Source organism: Habropoda laboriosa, unplaced genomic scaffold (assembly GCF_001263275.1).
Source record: "Habropoda laboriosa isolate 0110345459 unplaced genomic scaffold, ASM126327v1 scaffold57, whole genome shotgun sequence".
NCBI lineage: Eukaryota > Metazoa > Arthropoda > Insecta > Hymenoptera > Apidae > Habropoda > Habropoda laboriosa.
Genome location: NW_017100229.1, coordinates 1838649 through 1863634, shown reverse-complemented (window position 1 = coordinate 1863634; position 24986 = coordinate 1838649). Strand labels below are relative to the sequence as shown.

General features: G+C 47.2%; 2 protein-coding genes across 3 annotated transcripts; one reads left to right on the top strand and one right to left on the bottom strand.

Annotated features, from left to right (window-relative positions):
* Window positions 1-1250: 1250 nt before the first annotated feature.
* Window positions 1251-24986, top strand: LOC108571399 (calmodulin-A-like). 2 transcript variants are annotated; one of them, XM_017933423.1, is made up of 8 exons: window positions 1251-1337; window positions 5513-5554; window positions 15936-16181; window positions 19847-19880; window positions 21913-22014; window positions 22877-23012; window positions 23117-23265; window positions 23404-24986. In XM_017933423.1, the coding sequence occupies exons 1-8, from the start codon at window positions 1251-1253 to the stop codon at window positions 23433-23435; spliced, it is 828 nt and encodes a 275-aa protein (XP_017788912.1). In that variant the 3' UTR covers window positions 23436-24986. The 2 variants fall into 2 exon arrangements, with proteins under 2 accessions (XP_017788912.1, XP_017788913.1); XM_017933424.1 differs by lacking the exon at window positions 5513-5554 and having other exon boundaries at window positions 23404-23435.
* Window positions 9372-12874, bottom strand: LOC108571401 (troponin C-like). Its single transcript, XM_017933425.1, has 5 exons — window positions 12826-12874; window positions 12486-12504; window positions 11625-11768; window positions 9947-10195; window positions 9372-9400 (listed from the first exon to the last, which is right to left on the bottom strand). The coding sequence occupies exons 1-5, from the start codon at window positions 12826-12828 to the stop codon at window positions 9372-9374; spliced, it is 444 nt and encodes a 147-aa protein (XP_017788914.1). The 5' UTR covers window positions 12829-12874.

Sequence of the window (24986 nt, the reverse complement as noted above, 5' to 3'; positions counted from 1 at the left end):
CGTAAAAACGGACCATTAACACAGGTGCAAATATACAGACAGTTTTATCGCGGTTGAAACAGTGGTATGGCTAACGTTACGCTGGCAACAAATCAAAGAGAAAGTTAGCTCGCTTTTAAGAGCAATTTGCGATAATTTTAGCCGAGTGACCGTGCAGGAATACTCCGGCGAAATGACCGGAATGAGCACGCGTGCTTAATTATTCAAACGAGCAGGCAGTGCACCTCGTTTTCTTCATCTGGAAACATTGTTGTTAGACTGGGATCGATCGCGATACTCATCGCAAGTCCTCGCCGCAACAACGTGTCCTGTTTCTTTTCTAGATCCATGGCCATAATTGCAACGACTGATAACAAATCGATCGAGCCATGAGGACGCATCAGTTGCGGCTCGTGTCGCCTGGAATGTAGTCGTTTAAAGGAGTACAATACGCGCACACGAGAAACAAAAGGAGAGAAAGGAAAGAAGGGAATAGCGTGAAAGTTTGTTGCATTTATCGTGAGACGCGAGAGAATAAGAGGGAAAAATAAGAGCGGACACAACGGTGACATAGCGACAGGCAAATGTCCTCGTCGAGCTTTCGCGAGAGCCCGTCGTCGTGCTGCTCACGAGAAGCGACAAGAAACAGAGATAGCGAAGGCGACGCGAGACGTTGCTCGGACGTAACGTCAATTGCACGATAAAAATTCAAGAAACAATTCTAGTCAATCCGCGGAAACCCCTGGCTGTGTTTATCCTTCAAAATCGTAATCGATAGTGTTCAGCTGATCTCGTCTCTTCGTGTGTCAATGAAAAAGGAGAGAAGATCGAAGTAGGAGAGAAAGCGAGGAGAACAGCTCGACGATAAGAGCGCCGATCAGAGGAGACGACGTCAATATTATAGTTATAGTCAAGTGATACATTATACGAGAGAAAGAAGTATCTAGATATCGCGTAGTACAAAAAGAAAAACCGTAGAACGTCGCGAATATTCAATTCACCTCTACACATACATATTCATACGCGCGAACCGTTCGAATCGTAGACGTAAATTTCACCCGTGCGTAATTCAACGATGATCCGTGTGATCGAGAAGCAATAAGAACGGAGAACGAGAGGAAGAAAATTCAATCGTTTTACTCGTAAGTATCGTGCACGCGTTATCGGTGCCCGGCTGTGGTTCAATTCTGTGCGTGATCGAATCTCATCGGACACGCGGCACGTGTTCATTTTCCTCGTAAGCTGCTGAGAGAACGAAAGAAAAGGGAAGAATGGCGTTCGCGGCGGCGAGAATGATCCTTAAGGACAAGCGACGGAAGGCCAGCAAAGAGGACTTCGCGCCACGAAATAGGAGCAAGGTAACACCGACCGTGAGGTCGTTTAATAAAGAAACGAAATTCATTCACGACAGTTTCGATGGACGATGAAAATATCACCGGTGAGCCAAGAGCGGAAAAGTTTTTCAGGACAGACTCTAACGATCAGTTTCTAATTAGCCGGAAAATTCAACTTAAGCTTTTCTTTCCCTGGTTGTTTAATTCGTCCCTATCGGACGTTGTAAATTTTTCACCAATCTTGATATGGAGTACCCGTTTAATCCTATCTCTTCGAATAATCGTGAACGATATTATCGAACCGTGACACGTGTCCGTTTTCATTATCCTCGTTTAATACACGGAGAAGCGTAACAAGTTCCAGCGATTTCTGAACGATATCCGGTAACGAGTCACGGCATGCGGCTCGATCGAACTTGCAGAATTTCCCGGGGTACGGTACGCGATTTTTCATCCAAGAAATCGCCGTATAATCTAATTTATAGAGACGGGGATCGAAGACGCGAGTAGCTTGAATACTCGAACCGCTAAACGTCCGCATGAATCTCGAGTCCAGAGGATTACGCGAATAAAACTGAGGGCGAGGTGCATAGTGACGAAGTTAAACTCGTGTCGCTTAACGTTACCAGAGAACGTTTCTTCCACTCTCGCGTTTGTTCGTGAGAAAATGATACGCAATCGGTATCCAAGGCGAGAATAGAAAGAGGCGGCGTGCACGACTAACTCGATTGGACGGAAAGTCGCGAATGAATTTGGTAAAAAAAGAAAAAGCTTATCGGACTGTTTATCGTCTCTGGTACGTTGGCCAGATAAAATGGTGGTTTCCAGCAAATCGTTCAAAGTTCAGGCATAGCCAATGGCGAGAGCCAGAACCAACCAGAGTGACGATAAGAAATTTCTAGCCTGGGCCGGAAATTAAATCCGCCTTCGCCGGACGACGAACTTTTCCTAACACCCGTTGTTCAAATGTCCCTTCGCTGGAATATCTTTGCTCTTTTTTCGCTTCCTGTTCCCGCCGCTAATTAAGAGCCTATAGGTGATTGGCTGTGCGTCGTGCCAAGCAATTATCGACTCGGTTGGAAAAGTCGAATTTTCTCATCAGGCAGGAAGTCGAAGAGGAACTCTGGTACTTTCGGTCCTCTCTATCGGGAACTTTCGTTCGATCGATCTTGGGTCTGCTGGAATATTTTAGCAGAACGTAACTCGCATATTCCAGTCATACTTTCGCCACGCGATTTTCATCGGATTAGAGCGTAGCCTCTTGAAAACAGTAATCCCAAAAGCCTGGAACAACGTGTAAACTAGGATGGCGTATCTCCTCTACCGTTTTATCACGTCTCGTTTACGTTAACCAGGCCGTTCTGCTCGTCGTAACTTACTTTCGTTGCTGTTATCGGCTTCCAGGATTCCATACGCGCGTCCTACCTATTCTTTTCCATCAGATTTTTCGACGAAAGGGAAACGCGATTATTTAACAAGATTGCCGGGGATACGATTATTCGCGCTAGCTCGTGTCGAACGTAGCACATACAGCGCCACAAATTGCTCCCCAGTTGCGTAATTGTTTTGCAAATTTTCGCCCGTGGAAATATACAGCGTGTCCGTCGCACAATTCCCACGGCGAACATCCAATTAGCGGCCGTTTACGGCTGACTGGAATTTTAATGATCTATGGACTTCACGGGTTTTCACCAACTCGCAGTTTTCCTTTCCTCTGCGTGAAGCACCGGCAACGCTTTTCTTTCGCTTCACCTGCGCAATTAGACGCGTTTCGCGAGCACATCTCTCACGAATAATTAAGAAATCAAAAGTTGGACGAACGTTAACAGCGCGAATGTCGCATCGCGTCGAATTGAACATCGCGAGAAACTCCCGAATAGTTTTATTCCACTGTGGAACATGAAATAGAATTATCCGGTGGGAATACCGTCGAAACGAATAAGCGTTATCGGAAATCGATAACAGTCACGGTCGATTTTTTCCGCCAGTCCGTGTTTTACATTTCGAAAAAAAACGCTCGATGCGTCAGATTTTTCCCGGCGACTGCTCGCGCATTTGCCCAAGAAATCGTGACATATTTTCCAGAGGTGTTGCACCGAAACGGGGAGTGCATGCTTTCGCGAAAAATTCTTACGAATCTCAACGACCGTGACGACAATCGAGAGAACTTGGCCAACGTTTTCTTCTCCCCTAGTCTCAGTTCCTATCGCGATGAAATTAATTGCACGGGATACGTATGAAATATCGAATCTGTTACACGCTTACACGGCACAACGAGCGTATAATTGAACGTGAAAATGGATTCGTTCGAGGTGAGCTTGCATGTCTTACGAACGTCGTGACAGTTTGGCCAAATGCGACAATTCAACATTTTCATATCGACATTTTCTCTTTGGAGAATACTTCACTGTACCTCCGCGATATTAATACGGTGCGGTCGCCGCGGTACAGTAAACGAACTTTACGTTGCATCTTTTGAAACCGGGGCTGGAACTTGAAGCGTTTCACAGGGTCGTGAAGGATTCAGGCCGCCTCTTCTCGATGAGTCGTCAATCCCGGAGGAGTTCTTTCCGTGAATGTTCAATTATAAACAGTTCTCCCGGTCCGTCTGTTTGAAGTTCAAACACGAGGGTAATCGGTGCTCTGCAAAATTGATCGCGACCGCGATTCTGCGAAATTTTCACCGATATTCCTGTGCGTTCGATTAAACGCAGCTCGACTAATTGCGCGACTAATTATTGCGTAACATTCGTACAGTCTAGCCAGGGTTGAATCTTAAAGCGTTCTCTCGTTTGAATCGTTCCTCTTTACCGGAGGAAAAGGCGAGCACCTGTGCCTCTCTTTCTATCGGAACTTTTGATCGAGCGACTTGAAAAGAGATTCGAGTATAATTGCTCTTTGATCAGAGACCAGCTCGATTCCGTGCTTTTGAAATCCATCCACGTGGTAGGTCGATCACGAGCCGCGGAAATTGATAAGCGTGTAAAACCTGATATTCCCTTTTCACCACGGCGAATTAGCTGGATTAATTGAGGATCCAGTTAATACATTCGAGAGGATACTGTTTTCAAATGGTATCGCCAGGGTTTAGCATGGAATAGGAAACGATACGCGATTATCTCATCGAAGGTCTCTGCAGCTGATTAAATTAAGGGTTCCACGAGCAACATGTGCCGCCTCGTTACCTTTGACAAACGAAGCCGCGGTCTAATTAAAACGGCAACGTGGATACTCGAGTAACACGAGGTAAGTCTTTGCAACCAAACGACACCTTCTTTCTTTCTTCAACTCGACGATACAGTTTCTTCCAAGGTTGTCCGTGAAAAGTGCGTGCACGTCGCCTCTGACCCATATATCCGAGCGTATAGCCGCGAAGCAAGTACAGAATAACCGAGAATTACACGTTACAAAGGGGACTGAAAATGTAATTAGCGTAACTGGAATCGTTCGGACGAGAAGGTATTAGGGTAATTGCTCGACGAAAGTCGAGGGGGGAAACTGGCAGGAAGAGGCGAGTTTTGACAAGTTGGAGATTCATGCGGAGCATCGCGTTGCGAACAGAACGAAGCAGAAGTTTCGCGGAGAATCAACACACGTAAACCCTCTCCTTCACTACTTTGTACACGAGATTACCGTCTCTTCTACGCTTCTCTTCAACGCTTTGATTGTACAGAAAAACGAGCCACACGTATCACTGTGAGAAAGACACGACAAACTGGCCTCGTAACTGTCCAACACTATGAGAACTCACGCTATGCTGTCGTATGTGTTCAGTGTGCACTGCTGTTGATACGCTACGTACTACCATGACACCGTGTCTTACGAACAGAACAGATTCCACGAGCTCGGTTCACGTATATCATCCTCGTCACCGGGGAACGTGTTTTCCTTTTTAAACGATACTTTCGTATCTCCTCCAATTTAGATTCAGATCGAGAAAACACCTTCCCTGCTGACACTATTTTTCGGCCAATGATTCTCACTCCTGTGTAGGTGTTGCAGCTAACTCTAAACTCTCAGTATTATACACACTTGTACCTAACCCTACTACTACCTACTCTCGATACTACTACGTGCCCGTGTTATATGTGTATTACCACCCACCTATTCTATGTATCTACTATATTCTATACCATATTGTACTTTTCCTACTGCAGTGTTGTGGTGATTGGTGACCTGTACTGTACTTGTGTTTACAGGCCCGCAGCGCCAGTACAAGTAGCTTTAGAAGCCTGAGCCAGGTACATACCAAAAATGACATAATCCACATATAGCTGAGATATTAGTGATAACTAGCTAATCTTAGCCGGACCATAGCTAGACACTTAGATGAATCTAGACACTAATTGCTCGTGCGTAGATGCGTAGAGCACGGCGCGTTTCTCTCTATCTCTCCCTCTCTCTATATTGTATCTATCTCCATCGCGGGTGTTCCAATTTCGAGAGAACCGACCATAACGTGATACTACGATCATGATCGCCACACCATTAGCGTTTAGAGTGAGACCAACTAACGATCAATCGGCCGTAGACGAACGCTTTGTACAAGTAACGAGACAGTAGGTTGTACAACACGATATAAAGAAGGATTTATCCAAAAAAAAAAAACGGAAAGAAAAGAAGGAACGGTAGTACACGGTCCACGTATGGTACATGCATGCCGATGATTTTCCCTTCTTACTCACGCAAAGAGACCCAGGAATGCTGAATGAAGCATGCCATTCACACGCACACCCTCCCTTATACTACTATTCCTTAACCAAACACACCAATCGGTAGAAACACTGCATGTCTATCACCCGCCTGCCTTATCTTAGAGTCTGTTCTCTACTCGTGCATCCCTCTGTCTTTCTTAATTCTTTCTTTCTATTCTTCTTCACCTTTCTTCTTCTCAACACAGTAGGTATTCTCGCGGCGATTCTCACGCGAAAAGGAGCAAAGTAAGTACACGATAAAAGTGTCTGGATCGGTGATAGTTGAACTCCAAGTAGTAGAATGGGAAAGCTCTCCCTCCCGACGGACGCGTTAGAACATCCCAGACTTGGTGTCGCCTCCGTTCGATACTGGAAGAATCGAGCAGGCGGCGTAAACTGTGTTACGATAGCGTCGTTATTTACACGCGTTAATACCGGAAATAGACTCGTAACCCGTTAACCAGAGAGAGAATCTCTTAATCGGATATTACCTTACAGAGAAGTAATAGAAGCATCGTATTAATTGCTCTCGAAGACACTCTCGAGGAGGGTGTCGCGTTAGCCAGACCTTTTCATTGCAAAGGTTCCTCCTTTCGAAAGGAAGCCGCTCAAGGCTCGTAATTTATTCTCGCCTCGACTTTCAGTCATCGTTTGGTCCGCCCGCGGTGTTCCTCTGCGGCTTTGCATATTAATTACGAGGAGCGCGGCTCTTGGAGCTATTTAGACGGGGGGATCGTTTTATCCCGAGAAGCTTGAGCTGGACTGCAGTGCTAGTGACGGGGCGTGGTGCCACGGCTGCGCTTTTCGACGTGAATCGAATCGTCACCTCGTCTCCACGGTGAAAAAGAAATTGTCTACGCTCGTCCCGGTAGAGCGTATAGGAGGATATCGACAGACCGTTTAGAGCACACTGAGAGCACACCATTCGCAGCGCCATCGATACTTCCCGTCGTTGCATTTCAAGGTTGACTCGCGAGCAGTCGATCTATCGCTTCCGGAACCCTAGAAGGGAGCAACGAGTTCCTTTCGCGCGATAAAATATACGGGGCGCCACTCGGTCGAACCGGAAACATTTTGTAGGAAAAGGAGGACTCCCTTTTGGAAAGAAACGGGCCGAAAAAGCTGGCTGGATGGTATATTAAGAGAAGAAAGTCCGGGTGAATGGCCCATCTTAGGCCCTCGTTCGGAGCACCCTTTTGTCAAGTAGTCGTCGGATATAAAAGCAATAAGAGAGAAAGAGGAGGCGAGTGAGTTGGAAGGTGGTGGGGATGGCGGTAGGTTCGGCTTGAGGATGGTTCGGGTTGGGAACGACGATCGATAGCCTGGGCTGCACCCTCTCATCGTTTGGTGTGTTGTCGTGGCCATTACTTTAATTATTAATCGTATTCAGCTGTTTCGAGCTCTGTCTCCTCCACCGTAAGTGCAGTGACACGTTCCAAGGTCTTGTCATTCCCCGTGTTTATTCACTCGATTTACCTCCGCACACACACCCCTTCGAGCCTTTATACACTTACCGACCCTCGACTCTCTGGCATGTGACATTTACGCGCGCTCGCGTTAATCGCGTTAACCTCATCGAAAATTATAATGATCGTTAGCAGCGGCGTTCCCGAGGATTAGCGTAACGTTCCCGCTGAATATCCAACTGGAATTTCCAACCGCATTTCCGGAGAAACGCTTTCTCTTACCATTCCGCCAGACGTGCTCTCCCACCTGCTACGCTTCCGACCAGATTTTGTCTTTCTCCGTGGAATATATATTGGATATCCGTCACTTCTCCCGACACGCGTCAATCTATCGATAGGATTTAATCGACTGCTACTCCAGTTCACGCATCGACGATTCGCTCGCGCCTACAGAAATTTCCACGAGATTTCCACCCTCGGATGCCGCTCTGTCGTTCGACGTGCAGTCACGTGGAAAACTCGTATAAAACGTACAGAATGGAGACTTAACGGCACACCGGGTATAGAGAACACAATTCAGGTCGCAATTATTGCGATTGCTCTTCGGGACTATACCGTTTCTTTCGTCGTTGCGGTACCCGGCTCTTTGCCGCGAGAACGTCTTCCGAACGATTTTCTCCAGCAATTTTAACGACCGCGATTAAACGCGAGGTAACACCATCGAAGTATACCCGGCAAAATCGAAGGAAACCAAGGTTCGTCAATCCTTTGATATATTTTTCTAGCAATCCTCGAGACGGTTCACCTACGGGGTATAGGTTTTCAAGGGCGGTTGCAGTCGGCCCCAATTATTGATCCTTTGGAAGCGGCTTCCGGGTCTCGCTCGCAAACACTCGGACAAAACTTGAGTGGGTGAAACGGCCGGGGCCAGGCCTGGAGTCCTGGATGGAGCGAGGAGCGAGAGAGACTAGGCAAAAGGGAAGGAAGGATGCCGACGGTGGCAAAAGCTGAAAGCGGAGCATGGCTGATGGGTGGCGATGGGCGCGTTCTCTCTCGCTCTCTTCCCTCTACCGATCTTCCGATGACAATTCTGCCATCCAGATTTCCAAACCCATCCGCCGCAATTTCCACTTGGAAAACATTCTTCCTCACCTCGGTCTTACGTCGTTCCCCATAATGAATATTCTAGGTATTAACGAGGAGGAGGGAAACGCAAAGTGCAAGCCGGAATTTCCAGCTGTAGAAAGGCACAGGTTCGAGGTAGATACTCGCTCGATGTTATCGAGTCACCGGCTAAACCGTACCCATTGCCTATAACCTCGATAACCCGGCTGATATATGCACACCGTGGGGCTATAAAGCATGAAGACCTCGAATCTTGCCGCGAGTCGATGCCCGAGTTGATCGAATAAGTGGCCTTCACGGAATTCGAACACGAACCTCCTGCACGCTCAGCGATTTGCTCGCCGGAGATCCTTGATTAATATCCCATAGAAACTTCGCCGCTTTCGAGGGGACAGGAAATTATTGGTCGCGTCTAACTGGGGTTCACGCAAAAATGGATCAACTTCCGGCAGGGATAACCATCCTCCTCCGTTGGTCACGCGACCCAAACAACACCGGCGTCCACACCGATTACAACGATCGTCAATCTTCGGCATCAACGGAATAAAAATCATTCCACGGTTCGATGATCAAAGGTAACGTTTAATCGAGCACTTAATTAACGGATTGACGTGTACATGATGCGCAAACGAACGTGCACAAGGTGAGAAATGAAGTATCGGTGAAGGCTCGTCGATCCCACGTCCATTTCTCACCGGAGTGAATAATACGTAGCCGGTTCTCTCCCGTGGAATTTCAATTTCGAGAAAGAGTCCGTCCACGATTAATGGGAGTATCGTAGGAGAAAAATGCAGGCGTCTCTTTCACGCGAGACGGCGAATCCCCCGATGATTTTAATCGCCGGTCATCATCTCCATGAATTCTGCAACGTAGAAAAATTAACGAGGTTAATCCGATACGTTCGTATCAAAGAGAATAACAGGGATTTCCCCTATTCATTTCCCTGGTACATTTCTATTACGAATTTCATCCGAGGTGAACTCGGTGTCGTCGAATGTCGCACGCCATAAGCTGAAAAGTTATTTCGAAATGGCTTTTCATTCGATCGCCAGACGAATATGTTCCTCCTGGGGAGCAACTAGGTCGTATCCTTGCCCCTTTATGCGGCCTCCTTGGAGTTTTTTCAAAGGGGCTCTGAATGGCCGGTATTAAGACGTTCGTGGTTTAATCAAGCTCTCGTACGAGCCACCGTAACCATCTCTGTAGACCAGAAGCTAACAAAAACCTCGTACTATCAACATCGTAACTTCTCCGCCGTTTCGAGGAACTTTCGTCGGGGAAAAGGTATCGGAAGTAATTAAACCATTCCGGTGTAACGACCAAGGCGCAACGGCTTCCGTGAGATGCGGTAAGAGAGTCTTCGACGAGGATGAAGATGAGTGTCCTGTTAAGGATATGAGATGCTCACCGTCAAAGTCAACCGTGCCAGAGCCGTCGGTGTCAATTTCAGCGATCATGCCGTCCATTTGATCAGGCGTTATCTGATCATCCAGAGCGGCGAGGATCTCTCGGAGAGAGCTGGTAGGAATGTAGCCGTTCCCCTCCTTGTCGTAAAGCCTGAAAGCCTCTTTCAGCTCCTTCAGCAACGCCTCGTCGTCCTCCTCTTGGAAGTGGCTGGCCACCCGGTAGAACGAGTCGAAATTCAATTTGCCGCTGCCTGAAAGCCCAACCAAGCCCCGCCGCCGTTAAAAAAAAAGGAAAGAAGAAAAAACCAAACTATCTTCGAACAGCGTGTAAACAAGTTCTCCAGCCTCCGTTGCATTTCCGTTTTCCGATATAAAAATATCCTAGACAATATACTTGGTAGCTGTCCAAGAATAAATTTGAAATTTATATCGGCCAGACGAGACGTGCAATCCACGTCGATCGAGGAAAGCCCGTGGATTGGAAAAATAAGGAACATCTTGACGGAAAATTAGATTCGAATCGAGAGAGAGAGAGAGAGAGAGAGGATATCTTCGGCTGGTCGATATGCACTCGACAAGCATGGACAGCGATATCTGCATAATAACGCGTGCCGATAAAGCTGAGCATTGTCTCAATTTCCGAGGCAATTCGACGGGCTTACGGTAATTCCTGGTGTCCAGTTTGGTGTCACGGATCGACGTCATGGCTAAGTGCCTGTCGTTCGTACGCTATAGAGCCGGACACGGTGGCTAGAGCAGTTCGATCGTGGCTTCTTGAACAACGTTGCCCCGTGTCGTGACGGCAATGGGTAAGTTCTACTTGCACGAAGCACAATTAACCCGTTCGTGCTACTACTATTCACCTCTAGAGCATTTGATTTCTGCTCGATTCAGCCGCGTTACAGGCCCGATAAGAGTTAGCATTTTACCGGAAGATGGATTAACAATATGCACCATACTCCTTTCTAGTCGAGCGAGTGCTGATACTTTCAGATTACCGTGCTTTTTTAATCTGCCTGCCGGATATGCACGCGTGGGTGAGAACTCTTTGAACGACGTAACGTCTGAAGTGTGATTCGTTGGAGCTAGTGTGTGGCGTAGGAAAAAGTAGGCTGAAGAAGGAGACTCCGCGGCGACCCAATTCTTTTCCACGGGTAAAAAGGAGAAGATATCTCTCCGTGGAAATCCTGAAAGGAACTATTCTTCCTTTTGAGGTGCTAGTCAAACGAAATCTTCGCGTGGATATCAGCGTACGAAGTTCATCCTTTGAATAAACCCACCGTCAGAGGACTGCGAATTCTTCTCCACGGTTCTTCTTTCGTTTGTTTCGCTTTAAAATGTCCACAGAGCTGCTGAACGGAAACGCGAAATCGCCCCAAGTCGCGCCTATTAAAATTAATCAAGAAGAAAAGCTGAAAACACTGCGTGACAGCGCGAAACCAGAAAGCTCGACCAACTTGAGAAACGTAGAAAAGTTTTCGCGTTTAGCTTTCTTTACCTCTACACACGTGCCTCCTCTCCCTGTCTCGGTCATTATATCATGAATTATTTGGGGTTCGGTCGAACGAAGCCATCGATCCACGGAGCGGCCAATGTCGGTCCAAAAATTCCTATAACACTCTGGTGCGCGGAAAGGCAACGGGGAACGATTGAAACGCGTAAAATGAAGAAATACAGTACCGTCGTTGTCCTCTTGTTTGAGCAGCAACTCGAGATCGTGATCGTCGAAAGTGTGCCCCAGGGTGTTCAGTATCGTTCTTACTTTTTCTTTCTCGATACGGCCCGACTTTGTCGAGTCGAACATGGAGAAGGCTCTCTTGAGCACTGTAACATACAACGAATCGCTGCTTGCCGTCGTTGTAAAATATTGAAAAGAAAGAAGAAAAACACGACACAAGAATTTCGATAAATCGGTCTCGTGTGTATCTCTCGGAGGATTCTAACGCTGTAACGTAAACTCGAAAGGCATCGTCGCAGAAATTTCCGTTTATTTACGCGGTGTGCCAGCGGCGTGTATTAAAATAACGGGGCCGAGTCAATCAGCGGTTTATTTTGCGACAGGGAGGTGTATTGCGCAACCCGTGGGCCACGTAGAAGCATAACGCGTCTCGATACTCCGTCGCGTGGGCGGATAGGAGGTGTGCAAGATTTTTGAGAAATTTCGCCAAAGAACCGGAATATAGGAGAGACTCGAACTGTTGTTCCCTCGACGTCGCTATAAATCGATTCGATTCGACGCGATACGATTTGGCAGAGGTTCGAGATCCGGTCCCTATCCACGTTTAGGCGACAAATCTTAACGAGTAACCGTGTTCCTTTGAAGTCGCGGCAATGGAAAATGCAGATCGACCTGAATCTTAAACACTCGCCGGCCCCCGTTTGACAAATAAACCATACTTGTTGACGCGTCTGGGAGATCCAATGAAATACGGGCACCGCATGGCGGCGCACAGTCTATTTGTACACGTGCAGAATTCCGTTCCGCCTCGTTTACGGCAATTACGCCTCCCTGGAGGATTGTGTTGCTCGATTTTTACTTACTTTTGACCTGGTCGTCATCCTGAAACAGAAAAGAAACTGTATTTCAGCGTGGGTTCTCTTTCAAGCTGGCTCACTTTTAGTTAACTGATATATTCACTTGAGAAACAGCAGGGACCGAACGATAAAACGAATTTTGATAGAGCCCCGACGAGATTTAATTCTCCGTACTGTCAATTATTTCCGATATGGAAAACCGATCGAAGAATCGCTGGCGCGTAGCCAGGCTGCTCGGTCCTCTGCCGTTTCGATAGAGAATCCTCCAATTAACGCGTTTCCATGCAACAACATAGTCACACAGGCCACCATTCGTTCGACACTTAATTGCAAAATACCAACTGACCATCTTTCGAAGGTTTGTCCGCGACAAACGTGAACGCCGTGTCCCTTCGTTCTTCGGTACTAATGGCTTATCCGCACTGGATATCTTTTATAAGCTCAGCTAGAACGCATGGAAGGGGAGATGAAGAATTTCTCTCATCCCTTCCTGCGAACTATCGAAATTCACAGCTTCTCTCACGACGCGGAGAAACGACGCCAGTTTCTCGCTGCTATAATGCTACGGTTCTCCATGGTAGAAACGGTTAACTAACACGCACCGAGAACGCTGTCTATTCCAAGGCCGTGTGACAACCCATTCGCCCCGAAAAAATTCTCGAGTTTCTCATCGTCGTTTCAAATATACGATTATTCGGCAATCTCCGTTGCAAATCAACTTGATCGATCGGTTTCAAATGGCAGACAGATTATCGTCGGTCAAAGTGTGTCTCTCTCTCTCTCTCTGTAGAGGAAGATTTGTAACGTGCAGTAGAAAATAGAAAATGCAATCTATTATAGCGAGGAATATTACTTAAATTCCCGGTTATGTGGTTGTTTTCTCTATGCTAGAGAAGGCCTGCCAAAAAGTTTGAGGGAAAAGCAATAAAATTTTCGTAGACCGCAGACGCGGTTGTAGGAGGCTGCCGAGAACACGGCGGCACCGAGTGGAAAGAAGTGGGGATGGTGCTATTTCAAAACATTCCAGACTATGATACTACCGCTTTCCATTCAACCACCACATCGCTCGGCGCAATATTATATCGCCGATTCTTTTTATTGATTACCAAGAAATTTAATATCCTCGGAAGCTCGCAAATTCACCGAATGATTCTTCCAAAGAATCATCCACCAATCTGAACGGAATTAGGCGAACCCCCTCCTCCTAAACAAAACTCGATTCGTCTCACGTTTAAACCATCTGCCAGGCGACAATTAAAGTTCCACCGTCGCGTCGTATAAAATTCGTCTTACCGTTCATTCAGATATCGCTGATACTTATCGGCACGTTTCGCTCGAACCTAAACGATCGTACATCGTAGGCGTGTTGCGTAACGGTGGACAACTCGGAAGATCGCGCCGCTAATGGAAAACTTTGTTGTTACGCGACCCTGGTAAACGAGAGCAAAGTTGCAGTTCTTGCAGCATTTTTACCGTCTCTGTGCCCCTCTGACGTATAGTGCTTTTCGCAAGAACACGGTAGACGCGGCGAAACGCTATAATTATCTCGTCAGTTCCACCCACGCCGGCCCGAACCACCTCTCCGCTGAATTATTACTTGAATAAACTCGCGATATTTTTAGATTGTCCAATACCAATTGTGCACCTCATGAGTGAATATATATTTAAACCGTGCGGAGTCCACCCTGTTCTGCCTTGGCTAATTGGCTAGCCAGCCGGTCGACGAACTTCTTCTTCGTTCACCCTCTCGTTTTCACCGAGTGCCTATCGATCACGATCGTTCGAACAGTCTTTTATTTTCACCTCGAAAACATCCTTGATTTTTAAACAGCCCGTGTGGCCCACTTTTTTCCCCCCGTGGTTCCAACTAACCAAGGCTCTTCCTCTTGGCCTCGGTACGCGGGCAGATTCCAGCTCGACCGGCAGTTTGTATCAACTAACTCGATTTATTCCCTCCCGATGGGCATCTCTCCGTTCCAGAGATTCGAATCTACGCGATTGTCCATCGCGGGGACGAAAGGGGCAGTTTTCAGGCTCCTCTCATCCGTTTACCCCGCGATAACGATGATATCCGATTTAGGGATTCGAGCCGCATTCGATGCTTTTCAATTTCCACGACCGACGACCATTCCTGTCCGTCTCTGTTTACCTTATCTGCTTACCTCGCGATTGTCGCGCGGAAAGAATCGGTACTCGCGAAAGCGGTGAAACAGGCGGACCGAAGGACGAAGGAAAAGGCGATTAATTTCCAGGGAAAACTCGGAAGGGAGAATAAAACGCGAGGCTCCGTGGTGGCGATGACTAAAATCTCGGAAATTACCGCGGATCATTCTACAGTGTGTCGTTAGCAGATCGTCGCGAACAATGGCGCCAGATGCACCCCGACCACGAAATGTTGACTCGACGCTCGCACGGATTCTCCGCTCGTAATTAAGGGTATTGTTCGTCCTGCGACCTTAGATCTTTCTCTCGCCAGGGAAAGCGAATTTTTGTTCGTACCAACGTGGAAAGGTGGCCGCCGCATTTTTTTTCCCACCCTCCTCCCGAAGTTCGTTTCTCGTTAAAAGCAACGTATCGGAAAAGCTTCCCCCGATTAAAACGTTCCACGGACCAAATGACTAATTACGGAACAAAGAAAGCGGTTGGAATAATTACGAATCAAGGCTGAAAGACACTCTATACGACATCGAGGTTTTATTTGCATATGCAAGTCGCATCGATTGCATCTCTCTCTCTCTAGAAGGAATTCATCGGCGAAAAGAGATTTCTCGCTGGGTGCATTCGAACTCAGACGATTGGCATAACTCTGCATAGAGCGATCGGGAAGGTAGATAGAGAGGCGCGGGAGATAAGTTTGCGCAAAGGGGACAAAAGATATCCGTAATCGGCGATGGCCCAGTTTTTGGCCCCAGTACGATCGGTAAACAACGCTATTTTTGCAATTCCTGATGCTCGTTTTCTCCGTATATTCAGGCTGAGCTCGTAAATCCGTGCAAACTTTTCCCTCGGGTACACGCGATCGCCAACGATCGTCTTCGGGGACGTCCCCCGAGTCACTGTTCCCTCCGCCTACAGAGCACTGTATCAATAAGGTAGTTCTCCAATTTGAAACGTACAAACCGCCTCGTACTCGTTGCAGTCCAGTCGAAGGTCGGATCCGGTAATTAAAAGCCGGCGGAACAAAGAAGAAACTAGACGATCGTGTGATGAAATTCGGTTAAGCCGCGGAGCAAGGCCGCTGACGAGGGAAAACGAAGAAGTGGAATATCCAGCGTGACCTGGTCCGCCGATAGTTTAATCATCCGGTGCAATTAAAAGGAACGAATCGAGCGACGTTTCGATTACCCTGGAAATCCCATTAATTCGTTCACGTGGTGGACAGTACGCGATACATCGAGTAGTCCCTTATCGATCGTTCGCGTATCTAACGATGTTCTCTTTTATTCCCAACAACAGGCTCGCAACAAACCAGCCGACGGAGTTGGCCATGTGAACCAGAAGGGCTCGGCGGGTCAAAAGGCGCCGCTTGCAGCCGGGCAAAAGGTGGCGCCTGGTGGAAAAGTTGCCGCGAAACCTGCTCAGAAACCCACTGCTCAGAAGGGACAAGTGAAAGTTACACCCAAGGCAGCCTCCGTGAAGACTGGCAAGAACAAAAAGAAGGGCCAGAGACAGCAGTACGATCTCATCGTCACTATCAACTTGGTAAGTAAGAAGTGCTTCTCTTCAGCGTCATCTGACGTTTGGTAACGCACAGTAGAAACGGACGGTCGCGGTCAGACACGGCCGACTCTAGTGAAATACCGACCAGACGGTGCAGAATAGAAACGAATCGCGCCTAGATCCTCCACTTCCATTAGATGGTAGCACGAGTACCATCGTACGAACGTCTCGAAGACGTAGCTTTACACCGTTCCTTTATTACATTTATCAATCGTAGTTTTCTTGCAAATGGATGCAATTGGTGATGATCTAGGGTCGCTTAACCGGGGTCGATGGTGTCGTAAGCAAAGGTTAATTCACTGACGCAAGTGATACGATGCAGTAAGATACGGAACGAGTTTTCCATTATCGAAATTGCACGCTGCTATGGTTGCTTTCAAGTGCACGCCCGCCAATATTTGTCTGGATACTGTAAAAATAACCGGTACGGCTGCATTTTGTGAAATTCACACGCGACACATGCGACGAAACAGGTCAGGGTGTCCGTGATTTTTCGTCGCGACACTCCAGAAATAGTTTCCGACGCGTTCGCCTTTCCTCGCTCGGTGGGAGCGGAGCTCTTGCTAAGGAAAACAAATGCGTCTTGTCTTCTAGCAATTAATCGATATTCCGAGCGATACGTAACAACGTTCACGGTTCAAGAAACTTGATTCCGATCTGCGCACAGGTTGTGCAACATCGTCCAAAGTTAGACCATCCGAAATATTTGTGGCCAGTCTTCATAATTGCAGTCGATGTCCGCTTAAATCACCCGCGACATGGTTGATTCAGAACATCAGCGTGCCCGACTATCGGCCGTCTCAGAATCGTTTTCAAGGTAATGTCTACACTCGAGGAATCTCAGCCAGGTGCTTCGTTTATCCACGTTCGTCCACAGTCGTGACGGCGAACGAGTGTCGGTTCACCCGCAATTTTCGACGATCGCGGTGCACGCCGTTTGGCAAACCGTACCACGAAAACGAGCAACTTGCCATTAAAGAAGCAGAATGAAAGAGAAAGGAGGACGGTAGGTAAAGCGAATAAAGCGGTGACCGTCGACGAGAACGTGATGCGGACCCACTGACAAGTTAAAAACGTACGAAGGTTGTCGAATGTAGAAAGTGACCAGTGTCTCTTTCGAACGAAAGATACGTCGGTTAAGGTCTTTGACTTTTTCTACTTGATTTACGGCCAGAAAGATGATTTATCGCGAGTGCATCTTGACAAGTGGGGGTGACGGTGATAATTTACGATCGTGTAGAATGCACGCACACCAGTTTTCCACGTGAACGAGAGGGGAGAATCAGAATGAATTCGAGAGACCAGACGAAGGATCCGCCGCTGCGAACAAGCGGTGACGTTGCCACTCGCTAGTGGCAAATCCATAAATATTATTTGTGTTCGGTCCTGTGGTCGCGCTGCTCCGATCGACGCGTGCCAGCCACTTCGAGTCAGAGGCAGAAATTTCTTCTCGCGGCAACTGAGAAGAAGAAAAAAGAAACCTTTCGACTTGGAGGTTGGAATTAAAAAGCTCAGGTGAAATTAAAGAAGGACGCGAGGCATTGAAGTGACGAGAGCCACTGTACGCGGGCCAACTCGTTGCCGGGGACAGATGTAAATTTAAAAGGTGGCTTGTACAAAGTCAGGTGCAGTTATTAATCGGTAATATTAGTGCGCGTGACGTTGCTCGACATGACAGACTCCGAGAAGAAGTACACCACCGCCTATGGGAAGCTACGGAGATTGACCAGTACCATAGACGGTCAGATTCGAACGAACTCTCTGGTGATTTCCAATTTATCGATACGTCCAAGTCATAATGCCCGACAGAAGTTACTTGTGTCAATATTAATTCGCTTTCGTCTCGAAGCTCGATACTGGCCGCCCGCGTGTTTGAGTTTCACAGCGCGAATTCAAAGAGATCGGGTAAATATATAAATGCGGCGCAGACACGTAAAGCCCGGCTGACTTTTCGCGAGTTTACGCGAGCCCCTCTGAGAAGCGGTGGAAAAGGACGTGACCCAGTTGAATACCAACTCCGTCTACTTCGGAAGGAGCCTCGAACCATCGAAGCAAGAGCTTCCGGCTAAGACAGGTCCGACAGAGACTCCTGTCCCTTTCCCACAGTGCTTACGATTACACCTCGGGATATCCATCCGCCTAATCCACGAAAGTCGTCTCGTACAGACAACACTGAACGTTTCACGAACAGAGACAATTTACCCGTTTCGAGATGGTAGAGAGACGGTGTTGCGAGTAATAGAAAAGGAGAAGGAGAAGGACGCCATGGGGATATTTCGAATATATAACAATTTATTTCGGTGCAAATTGCAACATCGTCGACCATAGATCACTCGATACCTGACTCAAGACACCGAGCTTAACTAACCAACGCGGCTTATGGTGAGCTTCATTAGTGCTCGCTTCTGGGAAACTATTTCTAAGACGCTCCCACTAACGACAGCGCCAGGGGATTGGTCGCTTCAGGAATATCGTAGTAAGGCGTTTATATTCAGGACGTGGCAATTGCGTCGAGAATTCTCCTCCTCGGACGAAACACGTCGAATAATCTTAGGAATTGCAACACCTTATTATTAATAATCATGGTCGGGCGAGACTCTTTCTCGTATTCCCATCGACGAGGGCTTAACAGGCAATTGGCCAAAGTTCGACCGAATCGCAATACCTTCGCTAACGAATCGAATCTACTGTCGGATCAGAAGAAGCCTCCGACGTTCCATTTTCCCTTTGCTACTTCACTCGAGGATTGTGCCTCTCGACGTGGACAGCGAACCGACCGAAAGAACACACGCAGTCGAAGAAATATTCGTTTCGCTCGTTTCCACTGGATGATCCCTCCTGTCAGAACGTATTTGAGAGCATAAACGACCTGAAACCAGCAAAGCCATTTGTACGAGAGCTAGGAAACGCTGATAGCGGTGCGGAGAATTGCTGATAAGTCAATGTTCCTGTAATCGTGTTAACGGCATATGTTCCTTAATCCGCTGTCTATTAATGCTGATTTAACAATGCCGAGCACAGTCGCGTGTAGAAGGCGGATAAGCCGGCGTGATATTACCGTGGGTCAGCCAATTTGCAAGTTAGGACAGGCTCGTTAATTGTGCGAATTCTGCGTAGCTATACGAACGTCCCGGTTGATCGAATACACGCTGGAAAGCACCGAAACGAGTTACATTAATTAAGTTAACCGTGGTGTGGCAGGGGTGGGGCCGCGTTCCTTGAATAATTTCACACGCCGAATTCTTCGCGTTGCTTCGACGAATCGAACGGTAATCCGCTTTCATCACGCACAGAGGCTCGAGAAAAAATTAATCAGCCGAGTGCGGCAATTACCAGGGAGAAAATTATCCACCGTTAATTTCATCGAATTAATGAGATTTCAGCCGGAATTGGCACCATTCTGCAAACAGGCTGCAGTGTGCGTTGGCGGTGGCCCACGGTGCATATTAAGTTTCGATAGGACATTACCGTGGCGTTTAAAGCACGTTAACGATTTAATTGACACAGCGTACGAGACATCTAGTACTTGGACGTAATAGAATTTCACATCTAGCTCGTATTTCTCGTCTACGCGATGCGTTAAACGAAAACGTACTACATGGAAGATTCTCTAATCTCTCTCGTCTTCTGTTTTCTCTTTTTTTCAGTCTGAATATGGACTCACGGAGGATCAAGTGGCCGGTGAGTGGATCTCGAAAATCAAGTCTACCATTTAAACATCCCCTTCCGCGTGATAAAATAACGTTAAGGGTCCCTTGGCAGCGAATACCAGAAGGGGAACGCGACAAAGTCCTTTCTTTCGCTTGGAAATCGTGTTCCCGAAACGGTTAAAATTTCGACCGAGAATTCAAGTGTCTGTGAACCTCTCGTTAACGAGTAGAACGGAGTTTTTCGCCGGTTTTTCGCCGGTGAGAAAATTCGCGAACATAGCTGAATACATGCATGACACGTTGGCCGAGTCGCGGTGGCACTCGACGCATGGTACGTCGTTTCGCAAATTAGAGAACCTGTTCATGTTTTTCACCGCGATGCCGTGTACAGGAAAACTTTTATAATTGCACCGAACGGAGCGCGAAAGCCACTTTCTCTAGCAAAAGAAAACACTCGAATCTCTTTTTCGATTCATCGTCGGCCCCCTTTATTCCGATTAATTAATCCACGGTTCGATATGCACGCGGAAGATCGTTCAATCTGCGAAAGTAGCTTTACGTAAGGTGGCTTCCCGTTAGTCTGGCTAGAACGTGTTGCATAAAACATCGTTTTTCGCCTCACGTGACCACGATCATTGGCCTTGCGACGCGGCCTACTCGAAGAGCTTTTAAAACGCGCGAGTTTTTGCGATGGCACGCGACCAGAGATCGCTGATTACGCGGTTGCTGACGCCGCGCCATCGGGAAAATCACCGAAAGAGAAATTGTCCGCTCGTTTATGAACGTTGATGCATCATGTTTACGTGGTGATAAAGGTAAGGTGAATGCGGCAAACGATAAGAACGAACGTCGAGAGACCTATAATCTGCCGGTGGACTTTTATGAATTGCTAGATTCCTCTCTCCACACGCCCCTTCCTATTCGTTTGTAATTTATCATCACGCTAACAGAGCAATTGCTTGCTCTGCAATTAAACGGTGAACCAACGTTTGCCGATGCCATTTTCCACTGTGCCTGAATCCCATCGACACGTCAAACGCAACTACCGTGGCCTTCGCCGTGGTCCATCTTTCCTTTATACCTCTTCTCTCCTACAAAATCCATCGTCCAACTGATTCTCGTTAATTCAATAGATTACTTCTAAAACGAACTGTGGCGGTTTTGAAATGGAAGAAGGGGGGCGGAGAGTTTCTCTGTAAAATACGCCAGCTCTTTTCTCGCGTTTTCCGTCTCGTCTGGAAACTTCCGGTGGAAAAATGTTCGATACGTCGCTGTCGTTTGGAGAGGTAGAGCATCGAGCCGGTGACACGAACAGCCATTTGACGAATGAATTCGCGAAAGAAAGGGGACAGTAAATAGAGAAAAAGCACGAAATAAAAGGCAGAGAGGCGCGCAACAATGGCGAGGCAAGTATTGTTTCGCTGGATCCGCTGATGAATCGAACAAGATTACTTTTAATGAACGCACGTAACCTATTCACCGGATTTTTCAGCCGCACAATGTTCCTCGGAAAATTTATAACGGTGCGTGTGTCTCTCTCTCTCTCTCACGCTCGCGATTCTCTTCGTAGCTGGCTACTTGCCCGACACTCGTGCGGTCTCTAGCTAGTTTTGTACGACTTGTAACGCGTGACCGAACACGCACACGTACATATACACACGCGGAGAGCCGCTCTCATGATTAACAGGCATCTAAATTCGTGAATTCTCAACAATGCGACGCTCATCCGAAGCGTTTGTTTTATGTATATTCGTCCTATTGCCAAATTTCCGCCTGAGTTTTTCTCCCGTTGTTATTTACGGCTCGGTTGGCCGATCTCTGGAATTTCGACGCGAAATCACTGCATCAGAGAACAGAGAGAAATTATTTTCGTGCTTGGAAAACTGAATAACCGTCTGGTATTCAATTCACTTCAATCACGTTCAATCTATCACGGGGAGGATTTAACGTGCGAGAGAAAGACGCTTGAACTCTCGGTTAAAAGCGAAATGATCGAGCTATCGACGTAGCCAGCCAATAGTTAATAGATCAACGACGAAGTAACGAGTAATTTATCGCTTCAGAATTCAAGGAGGCGTTCATGCTCTTCGACAAGGACGAGGATGGCACTATCACGATGGCGGAACTCGGCGTGGTCATGCGATCTTTGGGACAGAGGCCGTCCGGTAAGTGGCTAGCTTAAATCATCGAAAAAACGGGAATACGTGAAACGACATCGGCCGCGTGTCGTCCACGTGTACAAAGGTAGACACGATCTGGCTAGAAGCCATAAGCTGACGAAGGCTGCCCACGTGCGGCCAAAAAATATAACTGTAATCTAAACCACCCAACCGCTGTATTGTCTATTACCTATTAATGTAAGAAGATTGTTCACGAAACCTTATACCTATTTAACCACTGCTTTACATCGCTGTCACACGCCAGAAATGTGCCATTTCACGGGAGAGACCCTTTCTTCCATTGTTTCGATTTCTCTGGCAGTCTGCGAAGGAAAATCTGAAAGGTGCTTAACACTTGGTAAACTTTGAACAGAGCAAATGGTAACGCGGTGTTCTTAAACGCTCCTCGATCTTACGGAAGCTTACGCGGCGTGAAAAGTTTGAAGGGAAATGCAAACTTCAGGAGAGAGAGCGCCTTCTTGCTAAATTAATATCCCAGTTCGAAGGTTTTCCAAGACTAGCCGAGTTTAAACGGGTAGAATTGCCGAAAACTGGGCTGTGACAAGAGCTTAAGGGAAAATGAACTTTTCTGGGGTAGAAACTGCGACGGCCAGGCGCACGTGCAAACGTTGGTAATTAACTGCACGTCGAGTTCTTCTGTTCCCTCTATCCCGCTTGCCGCGATGGATCTGCAAGGGAAATTAAACGTCTTCCATGAAACGACGAGCGTACATGTGTGTTACACGGGGGAATTAGAAAGAGGACACCGCGAAAATGACACGTTATCTCGTCGTTTAAACGACAATACTTCGTTTTCCCGTCGAGACACCGAACAGAGCTCTAACGTCTGGCCAATTTCCGATTTTAGAAACGGAACTACGAGATATGGTGAACGAGGTGGATCAAGATGGCAACGGCACCATCGAGTTCAACGAGTTCTTGCAGATGATGTCGAAGAAGATGAAGGGTGCCGATGGAGAACACGAATTGCGCGAGGCATTCAGGTGCTTTAACCTTCCGAAGAATTATTCGTCTTTTTCTTTCCTTTTTTTTTTTTTTTAAAGGAAATTCAAACACGAGTATTAAAGGGGAAGCTTCTGTTTCTCAGGGTATTCGACAAGAACAACGACGGCCTGATCTCGTCGAAAGAGCTGCGACACGTGATGATGAACCTCGGTGAGAAATTGTCGGAGGAAGAAGTAGACGACATGATCAAGGAAGCGGATCTAGATGGCGACGGAATGGTGAATTATGAAGGTAATTTGTCCCGTTGAATTTTTGACCGTTAGCAGGTGACAGGGTGGCCCAATTCACGAGCCGTTTAGAAACGTCTCTCCTTCCGAAAAGTATCATCGATATTAATCTTTCTCGAAACGACGTATAATGTGTCCGCAGAATTCGTGACAATCTTGACGTCGAAGAATTAGTTCGGTCGAGAAGTAATCCAGCTGCCGGAAGTCTTCGTCGAAGAACGGAATCAAACACGTGAAGTCCCTCTCCAAGATCGTAGCAGGACGGTCATCCTCTCGAATCCCACCATTGAAGACATGGCTGAAACGTCTTCGAAGGTAGCGAGAAAAGGAAGACTTGGTTCAATCAGCTTTTGGCGCACAGCTTTTTCCTCATGCGAGGGTAAGTGGTACCGGAAGACTGAGAAACGTGTCTCGAGTGGTGGGATGACGGGTGACGCGGCGGTAAATCTCGCAGGGATGAGAGAGAACGAATAAGGGAAAATGAAGGGTGACTTCCGCAGTTGCACACGCATACACGCATACACACCTCGCTCCTTCGAATTAACTTTACAAGTATAAGCTAGCGAAACGACATTATACGTGAAAACGAAAAAAAAAAAACAAAAAAAAAACAAAAAACGAGTGAGGTGCTCGCTCCCGAAACAATCAACTGAGCTTTGTTTAGCGTTTACCTACCTACTACTCTCTATTAATGCTATACAACGTCGTTATTGATATTGTTAGGAATGAAATCTGAAACCTTCTCCATTCTTCACCGATCTCATTTACACGATACTTCTTGGCAGCGACGATTTCAGGGATCGTTCGAACGTGGATCGTCCTGCACGCAATATTGATGCAATATTTCGTGGAAATGTATAAACGGTGGAGGATCGGAGTGGTCATTGTTGAACGAATAGTGCTATTATCGAGGCACGGTTAACGATGTTTGCCGAATATATCGCGGGGATAACGTTGACACAGCATTGGATCAATATTGATGCGATTGGATTGAGAAATGACGTGTTTCGTCTATTTGGATCCGCGTCGAAACGATCGAGAAACTCGTCGTCCCTTTCACATTTTGTCGTTCGATCGGTATTGTTCCTCCAATTTCGTAGACTCGCTTGTGAACGAGACGAATCCCCCCTCCCGACTCGTTGTCGAGTCGATCTTTCAGGTGTCATCAACTATCATTAACATTCTGGCCGCGGGACTCGACGCGAGATAGCTCTATAACGATCTGTCTTCAAATTTAGATGAATGTCGTTGGCAAGTACTTAGATTAGTCTTAACGATGCTCGTGGCAGAATTTTTAGACGCATGTCATGGATGCATGCCAGAATGCGAACGCTGGAAAAAAGAAACAAGAATCGAAGTAAACAGCAAGCAGTAGCCGATTTTTTCCGTAAATGTTTACAACAACACACATCGTAGGACGTTTGTCGATGGTTTCAGTTGTCGAACGTTTTTCTATCCCTTGTGTTTTTGTCAACGCTCGAAAAGTAAACAGAGAATCTGGTGAGTGTACCGCCCTTGTTGTTAGCCCCAAGACGCGAGCTTCGATCCTCTGTGTCAGCTCTCCCTGTACCGAACACACACCGTCCGCCAGAAAGCACCTCGACATTTTCGATCCCGACACCCACCATGCCAACTGTAATAATACGTCGTGCACCCTTTAGATCCTTAAGATAAGAAGCCGCAGCCGTAGGTCGCGAATAGAAGGTAGTTAATTAGCAGCATAGA